Source organism: Nycticebus coucang, chromosome 10 (assembly GCF_027406575.1).
Source record: "Nycticebus coucang isolate mNycCou1 chromosome 10, mNycCou1.pri, whole genome shotgun sequence".
Lineage (NCBI taxonomy): Eukaryota > Metazoa > Chordata > Mammalia > Primates > Lorisidae > Nycticebus > Nycticebus coucang.
In genome coordinates, this window is record NC_069789.1 from 112,261,966 (window position 1) to 112,285,730 (window position 23,765).

Here is a 23,765-nt window from a genome sequence, read left to right on the forward strand (position 1 = left end):
TTTTTTTTTTTTTTTTTGTAGAGACAGAGTCTCACTTTATGGCCCTCGGTAGAGTGCCGTGGCCTCACACAGCTCACAGCAACCTCCAACTCCTGGGGCTTAAGCGATCCTCTTGCCTCAGCTTCCCGAGTAGCTGGGACTACAGGCGCCCGCCACAACGCCCGGCTATTTTTTGGTTGCAGTTTGGCCGGGGCTGGGCTTGAACCCGCCACCCTCGGTATATGGGGCCGGCGCCTTACCGACTGAGCCAAAGGCGCCGCCCAGCATCCCTCTTCTTTAGGTGTTTGTTCCTTCCACGAAACAGCCAATTCTCAGTTTTCTACCCCTATGCTTTGGATTCTTGGAACAAAACAAGATATCTGTATTTTACAGTGTTCACTAAGCTTTCTGTGGATACATTTATGGAATGATTTCTTAGGTGCGTCTGTAATGTTCTCTCTTCTGACATAAATAGAGGGCTGGCATTCTAGAAAACCCAGAATACATGTTCCTTGCATTTTATAAGCGGGATGCTGTCTTTCTGAACTGAGTATTATCTCCATGTTGAAAACAGGAGAAAAGCCCTGGACTGTGGAGAGCCAAGTGAAAATAGCAAGAAAACAAAAGCGGTGGGAACGTGTCAAAGGTGTGATCACAGGTAAGAGGGCAGAGGGCATAATGGAAGCTGCAACATTAAACGTTGGGAACCTCTCAGCAAGTTGAAGGGATAATGTGGAAAAACAAAAGTTTATATATAGTGAGGTGTCAAAGGAAATTTTATATTTTCCCCAGTTATCACGCTACTCTTCAGATATGTGCAAACTATTCCTTCACCCTCCACTGGGGCTGCAGCTCCAACAGAAAGTCCTTATGAGGGACAACACTTCTGTCATGTTGTTCCTATGAACTCTCCGATTCCTTTTCTCTGGGTCCAGGGAGGGCCACTTCACAAAGGGCTCCTTCTCCCTTAGGTCTCTTCTGTACTCAGTTCCATCTGATGCTCAATTCACTTTCCATGTGGATGAGTTTGGAGGCTTCCATTCCTGAGGCCTGGAGCTTTCCATGTTCCATCCCATTTCATGCACTTGTAAGACCAAGGCAGGAGATGAGGCACATTGGCTGTTCCTTCTTTGCATATGGGAATCCGGAAACTACACAGAGCTGTCTCCATCTCTCTCTGCCTGTCAAGTTCCTCAGTCATTTCTTCTGTTTCTGGGTTTGTGGAACTAGAGAATGGGTTTGATCTTCTGTAGCCCTGTAAAAATAGTTGACTGGTCCCCCATCTTTGATCTCTAGCCCTGCATGGGGAGCATATCTCATTCTTTCATGCTCTTAGCTTAGAGTCTGTGGGCAGCACAGTCTTCTCTTTAGATCTCTCAAAATCTGACCTTCATATGTTGTATTTTTCTCTCTCTTCCACTGCTCTTTGTATTGGGATGCAGAAAAACCTTGATTTAGTATTCTCAAGTTTGTGTGATTTTTGCTTGTGATGATTGCTTTTGATATACACAGTGTTAAGTCATGTCATTTTTTTCCTACCGCGATAATCTTCCTATAGCTTATGTTCTTATGGACTTTCCTATGGGATGAGTTTATTGGACAACAGGAAATTCATGAAGGAGGTCGGGCATGATGGCTCATGCCTGTAATCTCAATACTCTTGGAGGCCAAGGTGGGTGTATCCCTTGATTTCTGGAGTTCGAGACCAGCCTGAGCTGAGCAAGAGCGAGACCCTGTCTCTAAAAATTGCCAGGTGTTGTAGCTGGCACCCAGTAGTCCCAGCTACTTGGGGAGCTGAGGTAAGAGAATCTTATGAGCCCAAGAGTTTGAGGTTGCTGTAAGCTATGATGCCATGGCGCTCTACCAAGGTCAGTAGAATGAAACTCTGTCTCAAAAAAGTTCATGAAGGAAAACACTTTGACTAATAATTTTGAATGTTAGCCTGTTATATAAAGAGATGCCCCTGGAATTATCAGCGTGTCACAGGACAGCAAGATAGAACATATCGGGACTAGCACTCTGAGAGGCCAACATGGGTGGATAGCTTGAGCTCATGAGGTCAAGACCAGCCTGAGCAAAAAGTGAGACCCTCTCTCTACTAAAAATAGAAAAATTGAGTCAAGAGGATCGATTGAGCCCAAGAGTTGGAGGTGGCCATGGCACTCTACCCAAGGAACAGCTTGAGGCTCTGTCTCAAAAAAAAAAAAAAAAAAACAAATACCAAGAGAGCCTGATTAATAAGTGTTTCCAGTTATCATTCTGGTACATCACAAAAGTTATCTTTGGAAGGACACTATGACAGTGCTGATCAAACGTACTAATGAGCATCTTCTCTAAGCCAACAATCAATACTATAGAAATTCTTCTTAGAACATTTTTCAAGCAAACATCCTCATGTGTATAAGGCTCTTTTATTTTTTATATATATATATATACATATGTATATTTCTTTTTACATAGTTTTTTTTAGTTTTTTAATTTAATTTTATTGTTTTTGAGACAGTCTCCCTATGTTGCCATCGGTAGAGTCTTGTGGCATCACAGCTCACAGCAACTTCAAACTCTTGGGCTTAAGTGATTCTCTTGCCTCAGCCTCCCAAGTAGCTGGGACTACAGGCGCCTGCCACACCACCTGGATATTTTTTGTTTTTGTTTTTGTAGTTGTCCTTGTTTGGCAGGCCTGACCCAAGTTCGAACTCGCCAGCCCCAGTATATATGGCCAGTGCCCTAGCCACTGATCTAAAGGCTCCGAACCTTTTTTTTTTTTTTTAAGGCAGTCTCACTTTGTTGCTCTTGGTAGAGTGCCATGGTGTCACAGCCCACAGCAACCTCTAATTCTTGGACTTAAGTGATTTTTTTTGCCTCAGCCTCTCTAGTAGCTGGGAGTATAGGTGCCTGCCACAGTGCCTGGCTATTTTTTTGTTGCAGTTGTTGTTGTTTAACAGGCCCAAGCAGGTTTGAACCCGCCAGGTTTGAACCCTTGGTGTATGTGGCTGTCACCCCATCCACTGAACTGCTGGCAGCACCCTATTTCATAGTTTTTTAGAGACAGGGTTTCACAGTGTGCAGTGGCAATAAATTTTCTTCTTTTGCTGATTCTCACAAATTTTGATAACTTTTGTCCTTTTTGTCATTTAGTTCAAAGAATCTTTTGATTTCCATCTTTTTATTATTATTATTAAATCATAACTTTGTTGATTTCCATCTTAATTTCCTCCATAACCCAACTGTCATTCACCAGTATGTTGTTTAGTTTCCGCGATTTTGTGTAGCAGTGTGCATTTCTGTTGGAATCAATTTCTTTTTTTTTCTTTTTTTTTTTTTTTTTGTGGAGACAGAGTCTCACCGTACCACCCTCGGGTACAGTGCCTTGGCGTCACACGGCTCACAGCAATCTCTAACTCTTGGGCTTACGCGATTCTCTTGCCTCAGCCTCCCAAGCAGCTGGGACTACAGGTGCCCGCCACAACGCCCGGCTATTTTTTTGTTGCAGTTTGGCCGGGGCTGCAAATGGGGCCGGCGCCCTACTCACTGAGCCACAGGCGCCGCCCTTTATTTTTGTTTTTATTAAATCATAGCTGTGTACATTAATGTGATCATGGGGCACCATACACTGGTTTTATAAACCATTAGACATATTTTCATCACACTGGTTAACATAGCCTTCCTGGCATTTTCTTAGTTATTGTGTCAAGACATTTATATTCTACATTTAGTAAGTTTCACATGTACCCTTGTAAGATGCACCATAGGTGTAATCCCACCAATCACCCTCCCTCTGCCCATCCTCCAGGAATTCAATTTCTAATGTAATTCCCCTGAGGTCTCAGAAGTTACATGGCCCAGTTTCAGTTATCAAACCCATAAAGGGGTGCTCACTGTTGGTCACTGCATAGAAAGCCAATTCCTAAAATAATGACACTTGTCCAGGAGGAAAGGATTTATTTCAGAGGATACATCAACTGGAAGGGGAAGGCATAGGCTACCTCAGATCCACCTTCCAGATTAATAGGGTCATGGGGTTTTTATAGAGGTGAAAATGAATAATGCAGAGAGGGAGTGAACCCCATCGCATGTTTGGGGTGGAGTGCAAGGCACACAAGCGCAGTGAGGAATCATGCTAGTACATCCCATGAACAAGAAATGGTGGACAAATCCATCCCCAGGGTGGAATTTTAGTATTATAATGAGCTAGGGGGTAATATTCTTCATTCTTTCAGCCTTGCATGCAGGCTCAGTGGCTCTTGATCACAATCTGTGGTGGTGTATTGGTTATCTTGACTTTCTCCAGACATTCTGGTGGAGCAAGGCACTGTAGTTTTCTCAGGGCTGTAAGGAGGTTCTGCTATTTCCTGGGAAAAACAAAGAAATTGTGTCAGTGTACAGAAAATTACAAAGTTCTGTTTGGCAATTTGTACTGAGACCCTTCTGTCTCTTCTCTACTTTTTCTAAGACTGCCGTTGCTGGGCCCCTGGAGCTGAGATAACACTCACTGTTTCACACCTGTCGAGTCAAAGCCACTTAGCTGCCTGCTTCAGTTCTGATGAGAACACTAGAAACTTATTTGGAATATGAGGGAGCTAAGACACTAGAGAATTGCAAAATTTTGTTGTAAAACCGGTCACGTTTCTATATTTTTAAATTTGCTCAGGCATGTTTTGTGGCTAGGATGTGATCACTTTTAGAGACTATTCCATGACCTAATGAGAATACATATATTCAATGTTTGGAGGGTAGAATGCTTTGTAAATGTCTACAGGGCCATTTGTTCTAGTGTTCCATTTAAGTCCCCTTCACATCTTTGATTATTTTCTGTTTGGAAGATCTGTCCTATTCTGTCAGTAGGGTGTTAAAAGTCTCCCACTGTTATGATGCTGCTGTTTATCATATTGTTTAGATAAAGGGGGGTTGCTTTATGAATCTGGGTATACCTCTGTTAGGTGCATAGGTATTTAGGATTGTTATGTCTTCTTGTTGAATTGTTTCCTTCACCATTATATAATGACCATCTTTGTCTTTCTTTGCTTTTGTTGAAGTCTGTGTTGTCTGATATGACATGGGCTACATGGCTACATGGGCTTTCTTTTGGTTTCCATTTGCATGAAATATTGGTTATCATCCCTTCACCTTGAGCCCAAATGAGTCCTTGTGAGTTACATGTGTTTCCTGGAGACAGAAGATACTCGGCTTATATTTTTTTAGCCTTTCAGCTAGCCTCTATCTCTTCAGTGGGGAATTCAAGGAGTTCATATATATTGAAAGAATTGATCAGTAGGATTTCTTTTCACCCTGTTGAGTAGAACTTTATTGCTTTGTTTCACCTCTGGAGCCACTGTGGTATCTGGGCTCTCCTTAATTTTGAGGGTGTTTTACACTGGTGGATATCTGTTGTCTGGTATGTGTATAATTCAGTTCTGAGTACTTCCTGCAGGGCATGTCTGGTCTTCACAAGTTCTGTCAGTGTTTGCTTGTCTGGGAAAGTCTTTATTTCTCCCTCATATAAGAAAAATAGTTTTGCCAAATATAAAATCCCGGATGGCCATTATTTTGCTTGAGAAGACTGAGAACTATTAGTCCCTAGTCCCTCTGGCTCCCACCCTCGCCCCAGTCCCTCTTCTCTTTACCCTTACCGGGAGCCTCTTCCTGTCCACAGCATCCAAATCCAGGTTGTAAATGAGTCCTCCCCTCCCCTGGCTCCCAGAGGCTCCACTTCTCTGGGTGGCCCCCTCTCACCCCACAGTACCTTGTGTGATTTCTTGGAGGCTTTTTTCCTGTTATTTCTCCCTTCTTTCTCTTTTACTATGTTATTAAATTTAAAGGTGGTGTCGTCTAGCTCCTGAGATTCTTTCTTCTGCCTCATTTACCCTATTGCTTTTCAATGTGTTTTATATTTCCTTGAATGAATTTTTCATTCCCAGAAGCTCTGCTTGATTCTTTTTTTTTTTTTTTTTTTGAGACAGAGTCTTACTATGTCGATAGTGCCCTCAGTAGACACAGCTCACAGCAACCTCAAACTCTTGGGCTTAAGCGATTCTCTGGCTTTAGCTTCCCAAGTAGCTGGGACTACAGGAACCCGCCACAATGCCCAGTTACAATTTTCTTTTCTTTTTTTTTTTTTTTGAGACAGAGCCTCAAGCTGTTACCCTGGGTAGAATGCCATGGCATCACAGCTCACAGCAACCTCCAACTTAAGCAATTCTCTTGCCTCGGCCTCCCAAGTAGCTGGGACCACAGGCACCCACCATAACACCAAGCTTTTTTTTTTTTTTTTTTTGCAGTTTTTGGCCAGGGCTGGGTTTGAATCCACCACCTCCGGCATATGGGGCCGGCGCCCTACCCCTTTGAGCCACAGGTGCTGCCCTAAAACATTCTTTTGCATTTTTTTTTCTTTTTGCAGTTTTTGGCCAGGGCTGGGTTTGAACCCGCCACCTCCAGCATATGGGGCCGGCGCCCTACTCCATTGACCCACAGGCACCGCCCACGCCCGGCTATTTTTTGGTTGTAGTTGTTGTTGTTTGCCAGCCCAGGGCTGGATTTGAACACACCAGCTCTGGTGTATGTGGCTGGCGCCTTAGCCACTTGAGCTATAGGTGCCAAGCCAATTTGCTTTTTAGTACTTCAGTTTCTTTAGTGAATTTTTGTTTTATTTCCTGCATTGTTTTTATAGTTTCTTTGTGTGGAGTTTCTATTTTCTCTTGTATTTCATTAAGCTTCTTTACAATACATATTCAAAATTCTTTTGTCAGTCATTGCAGTATTCTCATTTGGTTGGTTTCCATTGGTATGGAGTTACTGTTTTGGGGAGGATGACCTTTCATTCTGACTTTTCATGTATCTGGAGATCTTTTGCTGATTCCTTCTCATCTGGAGCAGCTTTTACTCCTTGTTTTTCCTTTTTTGTTTTTTTGGGGGTTTTTTTGCAGTTTTTGGCTGAGGCTGGGTTTGAACCTGCCACCTCTGGCATATGGGGCCAGCGCCCTACTCCTTTGAGTCACAGGTGCAGCTAGGACCTACTATATGCTCTGTGATGGTATCTTTGAGTTCATACTAGTTAGGATTGATTGAACCTCTTGACTTTGTTAATCCATTATACTTTCTCCAAATATGGTACATTTGGCTATTATTTCTTCATATTAGGATTCTGAACCTCTCTTTTCTCTTTTGTATATATTGTTCTGCTTCTCAGTATGAAAGTCCATTAAATTCTGTTTGGTTGCCATTATTACTTATTCATTTTGCTCTTTGACTTAGTAATTTTCAATAAACTGTCTTGAAGTTTGCTCATTTTTCTTCTGTCTTCTTTACTCTGATTTTAAATTATTCTCATAAGAATCTTTTTGGTTTAATTTTTGTATTGGTTGATGTTCATGTGAGTGCTGCAGCTTCCTTGTTATTTTCTAGACTTCTCAAAGGTATTTGGAGGGAATATTTTTTGTGAAGTTGGTGTCTCTATGGGATAAGTGGGTTTGGTGTTTGATGATCTGTCATTTGCTGGTGTCACTTTTCATTTCATGTCTCATTTATTCTGGACACTATGCTTAGAGGCCCAGTGGTGTGATTACAAATGATACAGGAACCAACCAAAGAAATGATTTTTTTGTATAAAAGACAAAGAGATATAATCTCACAATTTTAATATGCTATAATTATTTTCTACATTTAAAATTATATCATATGATTAATATTTTTGTTAGTGGGATTTTTTATGTCGCAGACCAATCACGACATGGGGTGGGTTTACTTCCTTGTAGCCTGGTGGTGCAAGGAGACAGAGAATTATTAGTAGGAGTTATAGAATATTATATAGAGACACAGACAAAGATAGTTTTAAGAACAGTGGGGCTCGGGAGGCAACACACACTTCTTTATGAGGCTTCTAGTATGCCACCCCGAGTATCGGGCTAGCTCTATTTATTTCATACATCAGTGTTACAGTCATAAATCTCATGAAAGGGGCGGCACCTGTGGCTCAATGGGTAGGGCACTGGCCCCATATTCCAAGGGTGGCGGGTTCAAATTTGGGCCCAGCCAGCTAAAGCAGCATTGGGAACTGCAACAAAAAAATAAGCCAGGCGTTGTGGCAGGTGCCTATAGTCCCAGCTACTTGGGAGGCTGAGGCAAGAGAATCGCTTAAGCCCAAGAGTTGGAGGTTCCTGTAAGCTATGACATGGCGCCACGGCACTCTACCGAGGGTGACTAAGTGAGACTCTGTTTCAATAAATAAATAAATAAATAAATCTCACGAAAGCAAGGCAAACAATCCCATCAAGGTTCTTGCTGCCCTTGCATTTCTAGGAACTAGACTAACTCTACAGCTGATTATGTTAATTGCATGGGTGTACTTGTTACTTTTTACTGCTTCAAAGTATTATGGTCTTAATGTAAACAAAGTCTTGATAAGGAAGCCAATCAGAGGCTGACTCAAGGACCAAATCGTAGCTGATCCACAGTCACACACCGCAGATGTGATGTTTTAATACTAGGACAGCCTTGTGTCCAAATAGACTCCTCTGGCCCAATCAAGGTGACAGAAGAACAGACATCTTTCTTCTTATCTGGTATGGAGCAAGTCTTCCTGAGTTGGGCAAAGTTTAATTCACATTCTTAACTCCCAAAAACCACTCTCTCAGAGCACACTGCCTTGCTCTGTAAGAAAGCAGCTTCAAAGCCTCCAGCCAGCTGCTGCATTGCAGCTGCAAGGGTGGGGGGATATACAATGCGCCAGGCTGCAGAGTATTAGTGATAGGATCTCAAACACTTTGTGCTCAGAGCCAGGAAAATAGGTCTGAACCAAATTCTCTTTTTTTTGAGACAGAGCCTCAAGCTGTCGCCCTGGGTAGAGTTATGTGGCATCACAGCTCACAGCAACCTCCAACTCCTGGGCTTAAGCAATTCTCTTGCCTCAGCGTCCCAAGTAGCTGGGACTATAGGCACCCGCCACAATGCCCAGCTATTTTTTGGCTATAGTCATTGTTGTTTGGTGGGCCCAGGCTGGATTTGAACCCGCCAGCTCTGGTGTATGTGGCTGGCGCCTAAGGGGCTTGATCTCAGGCGCCGAGCCTGAACTGAATTCTCGTAACTGTCTCCCTTTGTCTAGACTTTGTTCCCTATTCCTAATATTTCTGATCTACTAACAATTAATAATTGAGTATTAATTTCAAGCTTATATAACCATTATTACTACTAATGCAAGTACATCAAGATGAGTCCTCCCTTAAGTCTTCCCATGTGCACCCTTTGTTTTTTTTCCTACTAAAGTGACTAAACATAGACCATGGCAAAAGCTTTTATCTAGTTTTGTGTTCTCAATCATGTCTGCCTGCACAGCCAGGTGATCATCAACAAGTCATCCTGTCACCTAAGAACTTGAGTACTTGAGATTATAGGCATAGGTATCATGCCTGTTATAATTTTTTTTTTTTTTTTTTTTTTTTGAGACAGAGTCTCACTATGTCACCCTTGGTAGAGTGCTGTGGCATCACAGCAATCTCCAACTCTTGGACTTAAGTGATTCTCTTGCCTGAGCCTCCCAAGTAGCTAGGACTATAGGCGCCCGCCACAATGCCTGGCTATTTCTTTTTTGTTGTCATTGTTGTTTAGCAGTCCCGGGCCAAATGTGAACCCGCCAGCCTCAGTGTATGTGGCCGGCACCCTAGCCATTGAGCTATGGACGTCGAGCCTGTTATAATTAATTTTTATTATTATGTACAGATGATTTGCAGTGTATGCTATACAATAAACTGACATGCACCACTTGTTATAACAGAATGTCTGTTCTCCACGGGGAATTTGTTAACATTGCTCTACTGATCTTGTTTGCTCACTTTGTTGTTTTATAATTCAGAATTACTATTTCTTTGATTATCCTTACATTTGTTTATTGTAGATTATTTACTAATACAGCCTATTGTACTGCCCTTTACCATTTACTTGTGTATAGTAAATATGCTGTAACTACAAATATTTTTTGTCTTCATTTATGAGACAGCATTATGTTTTCTGCAAATTGTGTACTTTAGCATAACAATGGAAAAGGGCTTCTTTCAAGCTTACACATGTTTGCGCAGCATGTATTTGGTCATGATACTGGAAACTAGGATGGCTGAGAATTAATTTAAATTACATGTAGTTACATTTTCTTTATTAAGGAATTATACACTGGTTGTGTTCCAAAGTTTGAAGATCACGTTTAGGAAACTTTTTTTTTTTTTTTTTTTTTGAGACAGTCTCAGTGTCGCCCTGGGTAGAGGATTATGGCATCATCATAGTTCACATCAACCTCCAATTCTTGGGCTCAGGCAATCTTCCCACTTTGGTCTTCTGAGTAGCTGGGACTACAGGCACCCGCTACAATGTCTGGCTAGTTTTTCTGTTTTTAGTAGAGACGGAGTCTCCCTCTTGCTCAGGCTAGTCTTGAACTCCTGAACTCAGGGGATCCACTCATCTCAGCCTCCCAGAGTGCTGGGGTTGCAGGCGTGAGCTACCAGGCCTAGCTGTGTTTTGGAAACTTAATGTAAATTTCACTTTTCTGTGATACACATTTAAATACTTATTTATCATGTATAGTTAATAGGAAACCTGTGGCTTTTTATGTCTTATAGATATCTCTCCTAAATGCGTGATCAAGAAATTACCCCCAACATGGAAAAGTACCACAGGAGACATATTCCACACACTGATGTTGGAAAGACATGAAAGCTATCCTAGTGGAGATTTTTGCTTCAGGGAAATTCAGAAAAATATCCATGACTTTGAGGTTCAGTGGAGAGATGATGAACAAAATTGCAACGCAGTGCCTTTGGCAAAAAAAGAAAATTTTACTGGTGGTAGAGGCCAACCTGATACAGTGGATGCTGGAAACAAGGCTGTTACAAATGAGGTTGGGTTAAACTTTCAGTCACATCCCCCTGAACTAAATGTATTTCAAGACGAAGGGAAAATTGGTAATCAATTTGAGAAGTCTGTCAACAATTGTTCCTCAGTTTCAGTATCCCAAAGTATTTCTTATAAGTTCAAAACCCATATTTCTAATAAATATGGGAATGATTTCAACTATTCTTCATCACTCACACAAAAACGAAAAGCACACATTAGAGGAAAACCTTACAAATGTAATGAGTGTGGCAAATTCTTTAATTACCTCTCACACTTCACTATACATCAGATAATCCATTCTGGAGAGAAACCATATAAATGTGATGTATGTGGCAAGGACTTTAATCATAAATCAAACCTTGCACGGCATCGTAAAATTCATACTGGAGAGAAACCTTACAAGTGTAATGAGTGTGGCAAAGCCTTTAGTGTGCGCCCACATCTCACTCGACATCAGAGAACGCACACTGGAGAGAAACCGTACCAGTGTAAAGAATGTGACAAAGCTTTCAGTCACAATTCATGTCTTGCAATACATTGGAGAATTCATAGTGGAGAGAAACCTTACAGGTGTGATGAATGTGGGAAAGACTTCAGTCAGAAGTCAAGCCTTGCAACGCATCAGAGAATTCATACTGGAGAGAAACCCTATAAGTGTAATGAATGTGGCAAATTGTTCAATCAAACTGCAGCCCTTAAAAGTCATCAGAGAATTCATACTGGAGAGAAGCCTTACAAATGTAATGAATGTGGCAAAGTCTTTAGTCAAACTGCATCCCTTGCAAATCACTGGAAAATTCATACTGGAGAGAAACTTTATAAGCGTCATAAAGTTGGCAACAGCTTCAGTAAAAGTGCAGCCATTGCAAATCACTGGAGAGTTTATAGTGGAGAGAAAGCTTTAAAAGTGTAATAAATACGGCAAGGTGTTTAGTTAAACTGTACACCTCACGAAATATCAGAAAACTCACACTGGAGAGAAACATTGCAAATGTAATGAGCATGGCAACATCTTTAGTCAAAATTCACTCCTCAACATCATAAAATTCATTCTTGACATAATCTGTACAAATGCAATGAGCATAAAACTACTTCATGAGTTCAAAAAGTAACATTAGAGAGCTTATATGAATGTGGAGTTATATAACTAATGTCTATCACGAAGGAGTCTTGCAACTCACTAGACACCAAAATATGTCTTTGATGCACCATGCAATTATAAAGTGCATGATCAGACTATTGCCCATGTTTCAGAGATACAAAGGATCAAAAGACTTACAATGAGGGGTGGTGCCTGTGGCTCAGTGGGTAGGGCGCCAGCCCCATATACTGAGGGTGGCGGGCTCGAACCCGACCCCAGCCAACTAAAACAGCAACGAGAATTGCAACAAAAAGTAGCCTGGCGTTGTGGCGGGTGCCTATAGCCCCAGCTACTTGGGAGGCTGAGGCAAGAGTATCGCCTAAGCCTAGGAGTTGGAGGTTGCTGTGAGCAAAGTGAGACTGTCTCAAAAGAAAAAAAAAAAAAGACTTACATAAGGAATAACTCAGTGTCTAGTTAACTATACTGTAGGACAAATACAAGTTAAAATATATTAAAACCGGGCGGCGCCTGTGGCTCAGTCGGTAAGGCGCCGGCCCCATATACTGAGGGTGGTGGGTTCAAACCCGGCCCCGGCCAAACTGCAACCAAAAAATAGCCGGGCGTTGTGGTGGGCGCCTGTAGTCCCAGCTGCTTGGGAGGCTGAGGCAAGAGAATCGCTTAAGCCCAGGAGTTGGAGGTTGCTGTGAGCTGTGTGAGGCCACGGCACTCTACACAGGGCCATAAAGTGAGACTCTGTCTCTACAAAAAAAAAAAAAAAAAAAAAAATATATTAAAACCTATGGTGTGATACATACCAAAGGTCCCAGGCCTTTTGCAAATGGCCAGTTTTTTCTAAGGTTATATATTTTACTCAATTATATAAGGTTTATTATTTATGACTTTGAACCTGAAATTTGACTTTTTTTTAATTTTTGTCAATTAAGTCAGCTTGGTAAAATAAAAATCTGTTGATATTATACATCTTTACATGCCTTTGAAATTGGTCTCCAGGTAAGAGTCAGTAGGATGACTTTATTAGGTAAGAATAATTTACTTCTATGTTGCTGATAAAAGAAGGACTTGGCTCTTTAAATATTTCATGAATTAGGAGAGCTTTTGGCAGAGGCCAAGATAATGTTAAACGATGATGTCACTCAAAATACTCCCTGTGTTATTGGTGTATTTCTCCTGACGGTAGAATACTATGCATTAAAGGAAAGAAATGCTCCATAACTGACCCTAAAATAAACCAGGCTGCATTTAGCATGTGCGGAGTTGGGTAGGTGAGAGAATAATAGGTTACTTGGGACTGAATAACAGTGGTCACCTCCTCCATTGAATAGCAGTAGCTGTTCAGCAAAGATTAATGAAAACTTAGTCAAACACTTTTCAGGAGAGTTTAATCAAAATCACCAGTAGAGGGCGGCGCCTGTGGCTCAGTGAGTGGGGCGCCGGCCCCATATGCCGAGGGTAGCGGGTTCAAACCCAGCCCCGGCCAAACTGCAACAAAAAAGAAAATAGCTGGGTGCTGTGGCGGGCACCTGTGGTCCCAGCTATTCGGGAGGCTGAGGCAAGAGAATCGCTTAAGCCCAGGAGCTGGAGGTTGCTGTGAGCTGTGTGACGCCACCGCACTCTACTGAGGGCCATAAAGTGAGACTCTGTCTCTACAAAAAAAAAAAATCACCAGTAGAGCCATGTTCTTTTTTTTTTTTTTTTTTTTTGGCCGGGGCTGGGTTTGAACCCGCCACCTCCGGCATATGGGACCAGCACCCTACTTCTTGAGCCACAGGCGCCGCCCGAGCCATGTTCTTGAGGAGGGTTCACATGTAACTTTTGGTGTTACATTTTGTTATTGGTTTATTGAGAATGTATCATAGATCTCATTTTAATTAATAGAATTCCTCTGTCGCTCAGTATAGACTGCAGAGGTATGATAATAGCTCAATGCAACCTCAAATTCTTGGGTCTCAGCAATACTCCTGGTTCATCTTCCCAGGTAGCTGGGATGACACCCAGCTAATTATTTCTTTTAGAGATGTGACCTTGCTGTGTTTCCCAGTCTGGTCTAAAATTCCCGTATCAAGCACTTCTCCCACCTATGCCTCCCACAGTACTGAGATTACAAGCACGAGCTGCCATGCCCAGCCAAAAACTCTTAAATGTATACACCTTAAAACTTGAAGAGTTGGAGCACTCAGTGGTTCACAAATGGGCCAGTATCAGATTACAAGGCTTAGCAGTCTGGTATGGAGGTTGGAAAGGAAACTTTCCAGGTGTTCATGGAAGCAAAACAATATATATTTTTTATTTTTTAAGTATTTTTTATTAAATCATAACTTTGTACATTGATACATTTATGGGGTTCAGTGTACTGCTTTGATATACAATGTGAAATGCTTACATTGAACTAAGTAACACATCCATCACAATTATACTCATTTCTTAATAGTTTTGAAATGTACCATTGCATCATGTACATTAGGTGAGGTCCCCCCAAATACCCTGCCTCCTCCCATGTCCCTCCTCCCCTCCCCACTCTCTCCTCTTCCCTTCTACTTTCTGGACTATAGTTATGTTTTGCCATTCATATGATTAGGTGATTATGTATCGATTTCATAGTAGTATTGAGTATATTGGATACTTTTTTTTCTATTCTTGAGATACTTAGAAAAATATGTTCCAGCTCCATCCAGGTAAACAAAAGATGTGAAGTTTCCATCTTTTTAATGGCTGCATAGTATTCCACGGTGTATGTATACTGCAATTTGTTAATCCATTCATGGGTCGATGGGCACTTGGGCTGTTGCCATGTCTTAGCGATTATGAATTAGGCTGCAATAAACATTCTGGTACTAATGTCTTTGTTGTAAAATAATTTTTGATCATTTAGGTATATACCTAGTAGAGGAATTGCAGGATAGAATGGTAGGTCTACTTTTAGTTCCTTGAGTGTTCTCCAAACTTTTTTCCAAAAAGGTCATATTAGCTTGCGTTCCCACCAGCAGTGTAGAAGAGTTCCCTTTCCCCACATCCACGCCAACATCTGTAGTTTTGGGATTTTGTGATGTGGGCTAATCTTACTGGAGTTAGATGATATCTCAAAGTGGTTTTGATTTGCATTTCTCTGATAATAAAGGATGATGAGCATTTTTTTCTTACTATGTTGCCCTTGGTGGAGTACCATGGCGTCACAGCTCACAGCAACCTCAAACTCTTGGGCTTAAGCAATTTCCTTGCCTCAGCCTCCCAAGTAGCTGGGACTACAGACACCTGCCACAATGCCCGGCTAGTTTTTGGTTGTAGTTGTCATTGCTGTTTGGCAGGCCCACCTGGGCTGGATTCGAATCCACTGGCTCTGGTGTATGTGGCTGGCACCCTAGCCGCTGAGCTACAGGCACTGAGCCAGATGATCAGATTTTTTTTCATGTGTTTGTAGGCCACGCACCTGTCTTCATCAGAGAAGTTTCTGTTCAAGTCGCTTGCCCACAGAGCAATGGGGTTATTTGTTCTTGTCTTATTGATTAGTTTGAGTTCTCTGTAGATTCTAGTTATCAGACCTTTGTTGGAAGCATAACCTGCAAAAATCTCCCATTCTGAAGGTTGTCTGTTTGCTTTTGGTGTTGCTTCAATTGCCAAGGGGGTCCTCCTCATAAAATATTCTCCCAGGCCAATTTCTTCAAGTGTTTTCCCTGCACTCTTTTCTAGTATTTTTATAGTTTTATGTCTTAAGTTTAAATCTTTTATATAGTGAGAATTAATAATTTTTTTTTTTTTTTCAGTTTTTTGCTAGGGCTGGTTTTGAACCCACCACCTCTGGCATAAGGGGCCGGCTCCTTTGAGCCACAGGCGCCGCCCCCAGAGAATTAATTTTTTTTAATAGTAAAAGGTGGGGGGGTCCAGTTTAAGTCTTCTACAGGTCGCCAGCCAATTCATCCAGCACCATTTGTTAAATAGGGAGTCTTTCCCCCACTGAATTTTCTTTTTTTTTTTAGAGGCAGAATCTCACTTTATTGCCCTCAGTACAGTGCTGAGGTGTCACACAGCTCACAGCAACCTCCAACTCCTTGGCATAGGTGATTCTCTTGCCTCGGCCTCCCGAGTAGCTGGGACCACAGGTGCTTGCCACAATGCCCAGCTATTTTTTTGTTGCAGTTCAGCTGGGGCCGGGTTTGAACCTGCCACCCATGGTATATGGGGCCGGTGCCCTACTGGTATATTTTTGATAAGGTTGTCAAAGATCAAATGATGATAAGTAGCTGGGTTCATCTCTTGGTTCTCTGTTCCATAAATCTACCTCTGTTTTGTGCCTGAAGTCTGGTAACATTATATCTCCTGATTTGTTCTTATTTCTGAGTAATGTATTTGCTATTCGAGGTTTTTTCTGATTCCATATAAAACGAAACACTTTTTTCAAGCTCTTTAAAGTATGACAATGATACTTTAATAGGGATTGCTGTAATCTGTAGATTGCTTTGGGTAGTATGGACATTTTAATAATGTTGATTCTTCCCAGCCATTAGCATGGTATGTTTTTCCACTTGTTAACATCTTCAGCTATTTCTTTTCTCAGAGTGTCATAGTTCTCTTTATAGATCTTTCACGTCATTTGTTAGGTAAATTCCCAGATATTTCATCTTCTTTAGCACTACTGTAAAAGGAATAGAGTCCTTGACTATATTTTCAGCTTGACTATTGTTGGTATTCATAAAAGCTACTGATTTTTTTCTTTTCTTTCTTTTTTTTTTTTTTTTTGAGACAGTCTCATTTTATTGCCCTTGGTAGAGTGCCGTAGCGTCACAGCTCACAGCAACCTCCAACTCCTGGGCTTAGGCGATTCTCTTGCCTCTGCCTCCTGAGTGACTGGGACTACAGGTGCCCGCCACAACTATTTTTTATTGCAGTTTGGCTGGGGTCAGGTTCGAATCTGCCACTCTTGGAATTTGGGGCCGGCGCCCTACCCACTGAGCCACAGGCGCTGCCCAAAGCTACTGATTTGTAATTATTGATTTTGTATCCTGAGACGCTGCTGTATTCCTTGATCACTTCTAAGAGTTTAGAAGTTGAGTCCCTGAGGTTTTCCAGGTATAGGATCATATCATCAGCCAAGAGTGAGAGTTTGATCTCCTCTGACCGTATTTGGATACCCTGGATCACCTTCTCTTGCCTGATTGCGATGGCTAAGACTTTCATTAGTATGTTGAATAGCAGTGGAGACAGAGGGCATCCTTGCCTCATTCCTGGGATCTGAGTGGAAATGTTTTCAATTTTACACCATTCAATATGATACTGGCTGTGGGTTTGCTATAGATGGCCTCTATCAGTTTAAGAAATGCCCCTTCTGGGTGGCGCCTGTGGCTCAAAGGAGTAGGGCACTGGCCCCATATACCAGAGATGGTGGGTTCAAACCCTGCGCTGGCCAAAAAAAAAACTGCAATAAAAAAATTCCCCTTGTATGCCTATTTTCTTAAGTGTTCTGATCATGAAAGGATGCTGGATATTATCAAAGGCTTTTTCTGCATCAATTGAGAGATCATATGATCTTTGTGTTTTTTTTTATTGATGTGATGTATTATATTTATAGATTTGTGTATGTTGAACCAACCCTGTAACCCTGGAATAAAACCAACTTGATCATGGTGTATAATTTTTTTGATGTGTTAGTGAATTCTGTTTGCTAAGATCTTTTTTTTTAAGAATGTGGGTTTTTAGCTGGGCGTTGTGGCGGGCGCCTGTAGTCCCAGCTGCTCGGGAGGCTGAGGCAAGAGAATCGCTTAAGCCCAGGAGTTGGAGGTTGCTGTGAGCTGTGTGAGGCCACGGCACTCTACCAAGGGCCATAAAGTGAGACTCTGTCTCTACAAAAAAAAAAAAAAAAAAAGAATGTGGGTTTTTGTTTGTTTGTTTTTTAAATCATAGCTGTGTGGCTTGGCACCTGTGTCTCAAGTGGCTAAGGCACCAGCCACATACACCTGAGCTGGAGGGTTTGAATCCAGCCCGGGCCTGCCAAACAACAATGACAGCTGCAACCAAAAAATAGCTGAGTGTTGTGGCAAGCGCCTGTAGTCCCAGCTACTTGGGAGGCGGAGTCAGGCGAAACGCTTGAGCCCAGGAGTTGGAGGTTCCTGTGAGCTGTGATGCCACAGCACTCTACCCAGGGTGACAGCTTGAGGCTCTGTCTCAAAAATAAAAAAAAAAGAAACCATAGCTGTGTACATTAATGCAATTATGGGGTAAAATGTGCTGGTTTTATATACAATTTGAAATACTTTGGTAGCAGTTTTGGCCCTGGCTGGGTTTGAACCTACCACGCTCGGTATATGGCATTCTACTCCCTGAGCAACAGGCACTGCCCTGTTTGCTAAGATGCTATTGAATATCTTTGCATCAATATTCATTAATGATATTGGTCTATAATTTTTTTTCTTTGTTGGATCCTTTCCTGGTTTGGGGATCAGGGTGATTTTGCTTCATAGAATGTGTTGGGAAGTATCACTTCTTTTTCTATGCTTAAATGGAAAGTGCCTAGTAACTAGTGTCTAGTAAGACATTAGTTGCTAGTTTTTGATTGGTTTTGCTCAAGGTTCCTTTTACTGTTGACATTAGGTTGGTTTGTTTACTTAGCAACTCAAAGTGCTGGAGTTTTCTGGACCTAGTGTTATCCCAATTTAAGAATTTTTCAACATTAGGTGGGATTTTTTGGTATTACATATTATTTTATATTGGATATTATAAACTTTTCAAACTTTTAAAATTATAATACACATGAAATGGACCATTACTACCTTTAGTAAATTGAAAGTGTTCAATCATCACCACTATCTGGTTTCAGAACATTTTCTTTTTTCTTTTCTTTTTTTTTTTCCTTGAGACAGCGTCTCACTTTGTCACCCTTAGTACAGTACTATGACATCATAGCTCATAGCAACCTCAAACTCTTGGGTTCAAGTGATTCTCTTGTTCCAACCTCCCAAGTAGCTGGGACTATAGGGGCCCTCCTCAACATCCAGCTATTTTTACAGATGAGGTCTCGCTCTGGCTCAGGCTGGTCAAGAACCTATGAATTCAGGCAATCCACCCACCTCAGCCTCCCAGAGTGCTAGGATTACAGGCATGAGCCACCTTGCTGGGATGGTTTCAGAACATTTTCATCACCCCTGTGGAACCTGTGTGCCTATTAAAACACTTCCCATTTCTCTCTCCCCTTAACCCAATCCCTCACTTCCCTAGTCAACCTGTTTTCTGTTTCTATAGATTTACCTATTCTGAATATTTCACATAAATAGTATTTTTTTTAAACACTCTCACTATGTCACCCTCTGTAGAGTGCTGTTGCATCCAAGCTCACAGCAATCTCTAACTGGTGGGCTTAATCGATTCTCTTGTCTCAGCCTCCCAAGTAGCTGGGACTAAAGGCGCCCACCACAACGCCAGCTATTTGTTGTTGTTGTTGTTGCACTTATTCAGCTGGCCCAGGCTGGGTTTGAACCTGTCTGCCTCAATGTATGTGGCTGTTGCCCTACCCACTGAGCTATGGGCGCTGCCTTCACATAAATGGTATTATGTAATATGTGACCTTTATGTGTGCTTCATTTTTCTTTTTCTTTTTGCAGTTTTTTGGCCTGGGCTGGGTTTAAACCCGCCACCTTCCGCATATGGGGCCAGCGCCCTACTCCTTTGAGCCACAGGCACAGCCAATCTGTTTCATTTTTCATTCTATTTTAACTTATGCTCTTGTAACTTCAGCCTCACCGTCCATTGTCCACTGTAACTGATTATACTTTATAAACACAAAATCTACAAATGTTCCAATGTGACCTACCTAGTGTGTGTATTCACAGGATTTTTTGGTTAGATATTTCTATTTTGTGTTTTCAGAAATATTTGCAGACAGACATCAGCCCTTTTGCTTACAGTTCTTTACCCACTTACTCCTCTCAGTTAAACTGTCTTGACCGTTTTCTCCAACATGATGTTGTTTGTATATAGAAGAGATTTGAGGCTTCTTATTTGTTATTTCTGAACTTAGGGGGGGGATGGTTTGCTAGTCTTTCACAAATGAAATTTGGGGGTATAACCTGAAGTTTTTTGTTTTTTTTGTTTTTTGTGGAGACAGAGTCTCACTGTACCGCCCTCGGGTAGAGTGCCGCGGCGTCACACGGCTCACAGCAACCTCTAACTCTTGGGCTTACGCGATTCTCTTGCCTCAGCCTCCTGAGTAGCTGGGACTACAGGCGCGCGCCACAACGCCCGGCTTTTTTTTTGTTGTAGTTTGGCCGGGGCTGGGTTTGAACCCACCACCCTCGGCATATGGGGCCGGCGCCCTACTCACTGAGCCACAGGCGCCGCCCTAACCTGAAGTTTTAATAAAAATACATATATCCATTTATATTTTATCCTGGGTCAGTTAAAAAAAATACATATATCCCTAATTTATTGCTTAAATGTAACATTAATCCCTGTTAAATTCGCTCCCTCCCCTTTTGGGAGGCAGTGTCTCACTTTGTTACTCTTGGTAGAGGGCTGTGTGATCACAGCTCACAGCAACCTCAAACTCCTGGGATTAAGCAATTCTCCTGCCTCAGCCTCCCAAGTAGCTGGGACTATAGGCACCTGCCACAGTGCTGGGAGAGATGAGATCTTGCTCTGGCTCAGGCTGGTCTTGCACCTGTGAGATCAGGCAATCCACCTGTTGCGGCCTTCCAAGTGTTGGAATTATAGGCGTGAGCCACCATGCCCAGCCCCCGGGTATTTTTTGGTTGCAGTTGTCATTGTTGTTTAGCAGGCCCGGGCAGGGGCTTGAAACCACCAGCCTTGGTGCATGTAGCCGGCGCCCTACTCACTGAGCTGTGGACACTGAGCTTCTGTACCTTTTTTTTATACTGACCCTAATTTTCTTTCAATATCTGGGATGAACTTCATCAGTAGATTTCCAAATATTAAATCTTATCTGCACTCCTGGTTTAAATTATATTTGTTTATCATATATCATTTTTGGTTAGCACCTGCAGGCTGGTATTTTACAGAAGACTTTCATATGTATATGCAGCAGGACTAAATGCAGTAAAATTTTTTCTTTGCAAAAAATGTTCTATTCAAATAGTAAAAGTTAATTTAAACTTTTCCTTTTTTTTTTTTTTTTTTGGTAGAGACAGAGTCTCACTTTATGGCCCTCTGTAGAGTGCTGTGGCATCACACAGCTCACAGCAACTTCCAACTCTTGGGCTTAATCGATTCTCTTGCCTCAGCCTATGGAGTAGCTGGGACTACAGGCGCCCGCCACAACACCGGGCTATTTTTTTGTTGCAGTTCGGCCGGGGCTGGGTTTGAACCCGCTACCCTCCGTAGCCAGCGCCCTACTGACTGAGCCACAGGCGCCGCCCCGAAACTTTTACTATTTATTTAATGGCCTTTGAATATTTCAAGTAGCATTGATTTTTATTTAGATTGTGCAGAGGGAGGGGCAAGATGGCAGACTAAAAGCGGCCCATGCATGCTGTTTTCAAGAAAATAAAATGTTGCAGGTGGTTGGCTACATATGAGTGCGTCTTCTTAGATGGGGCATTGTGAACCATGGGAGAAGCAATGGAGGACATTAAGATTGAAGGAAAATGTGACAGCACAATCTACTTGGTGAGAAGGGAAGGTACCTGGGGGAGGCATCAATAAGAGGTAAAGAGAAGGAGAGAAACCTGAGGCATCACACTCACCCCTGTGGGCCCTGCACCTAAGCTGTGAGTGATCCCCACCATAGCTGCAGACCTCCAGACTGATCAGGGAGCTGCTTGGACTCTGTGCCCCAACACAGCACTGGAGAGTGGGGACAGCAGGGACCTAGTCGCTCCTGTTCCAAGGTTGCTTCAACTAACAATATTTTGAGTTTCAAGGACCAGAGCACCAGATCTGCACAGGGCTGTGCTCTGCTGCTGCTGCCTGTGTCATTCCAGCTAAGCTGGGGAGGGAGCAAAAACTCCAGATGTCCCTTTGTGCTCGGTAACTGGGAGACAAAGAATGCTGCCCCTACTGGGTATCTGAGAAAAGCCAGCTCCACAGATGCTACTAGAGAAGCTCAGAGGCAGGAGGAGGGTCCCAGTTGCCCAGCAGCCAGGCCCCATGGCCCCACTCCTGCAACTCCCAAGTTGATACCTGGCACTGAGGCTGGGGAGGGCACTGCTGGGCCTCAAGAACCTGTTACACCACCTGTTCCCATTCTCTGGCACTCCCAGGTGTCTAGGGGAAGCCTGCTGTGGTACCCGGTCTGCTCTCCTTGTCACCAGGTGCCCCCTCTAGTCCCAGCACCTCATTCCCTGCCTGCCCTGGCTCCAATTCATCTGTTCCCTCCCCCTAACACTCTCTGCTAAGGGGCCTCCCCTTTGGTGACCGCTCCCTATTTTGCTGCTCTTCACCCCCGTGGACCGCTGCGGGAGCGCTTCTGTGTTCTTTCTCTAGTTACTTTCTCCTACGTCTTCCGCTTCTTTCACTCATAAGGTGTATTTGCAAATCCCTCTCCGTTCTCCGCCCTCTGTTTTAAGTCTGCCTCATTATTTTATTCTCCTCAATGTTCGTATTTACTCTCACCGTCTCTTAGACGCACATGCACAGGGACAGAGATGGGATAAGATGTCTGCCTCTGGGAAAGCAAGTTTTCCAGCCAGGTAACATTTGCGAAGGAAGAACAATGAGTGTCAAAGGACACGTCCAAGTGGCATCCCCGCGCACACTGTGCCAGGCCAGGTGACGTAGTGGCCGTGAAGGGGAAGCCTGGGCAACAAAGGCCCAACACAAGGAGGACAAGGTGCTGGCGGGACTGGGAAGGGATGGGGTCAGAGGAATCCCAGAACCCGGGAGAAGACGCGGCTCCTCCACGACTAGGGCAGCGGTGGGGGCGACAAGCCCAAGCCTTGACGGGGGGGGGAGGGGGCAGAGGCTCCTGAATCCACTCGCCAGGTTTGGACTGTACACGGTAAAGGGTTTCAGGCAAGGAATCGGGGCGACAGGACGTGTGTGCGTGGCCTAGACTGGGGATGAAACCAATCTCTGAGCCATTTTAACAAAAAGTTACGTGACCCCGGGAAGTCCTGGCGCCGTATGAGTTTACTTCGGGTGAAGGGAGCGCTGCGGAGACTTTAAGGACTGTAGGGAACCCGGTCATCGGATAGGGGACTGCTCGGGGACCGCGATCACAAACTCATTACCCACGCGCGGAGTAAAGACCCTCACGCTGCTCGATTAACTTCCGGGTCTGCCGGAAACCGAGAGCCCAGGAGAGGCCCTGACTGGACGGTGCCCCGAGGGTGGGCGGGGTTTAGAGGGGGCCTGGGAAGGTGCGGAGTTCGGAACTGGGCCACCGGAGGGTGTGCGGGTCAGGGCGGGGAGCAGGGCTGGACCCGGGAGAGAGGGCGGGGTCTTGAGGGGCCCCAGGAAGGTGGAAGTCTGGGAGGTGGGCGGGCAAGAGGGGTCCGGACAGGGCGTGGTAGAACGGGCGAGGCCTGGGTGGAGCCAGGGAGGCTGGGCGGAGTCCAGGCGGGGCCCGGGAGGTTGTGTCTGGGAGAGACATGGGTAGGTGGGCGGGGCCGAGGCGGGACTCTCACGGGTGGGCAGGTTCTGGACGGGGTTGGGCGGGACCTAGGAGAGTGGGCTGGGTCTGGGCGTGCTCCCTGCACCCGAAGGGGAGTTTTCTGGTTATTTTACACTCAGGACTGGCCAGTGAGGCTGAGCTACGTAGCTGTCTAGAAACCGGGACCTGTCTGGTGGGCTGTGATTATATATCCAGGACGGTTACTGCTATTAAAATTAAATTTTGCTATTTTAATTGCTTGTGATACTGCTATTAAAA

At 43.5% G+C, this 23,765-nt stretch overlaps 1 protein-coding gene across 1 annotated transcript in view; it reads left to right on the forward strand.

Annotated features, from left to right (window-relative positions):
* LOC128595871 (zinc finger protein 160-like) overlaps positions 1-12,613 on the forward strand; it is a 29,436-nt gene extending 16,823 nt beyond the window's left edge. The window contains exons 5-6 of the mRNA XM_053604954.1: positions 554-637; positions 10,581-12,613. Coding sequence (XP_053460929.1) covers positions 554-637; positions 10,581-11,767 — 1,271 coding nt within the window. The 3' untranslated portion in view covers positions 11,768-12,613. The remainder of the gene's footprint in view (positions 1-553; positions 638-10,580) is intronic.
* Positions 12,614-23,765: the final 11,152 nt, after the last annotated feature.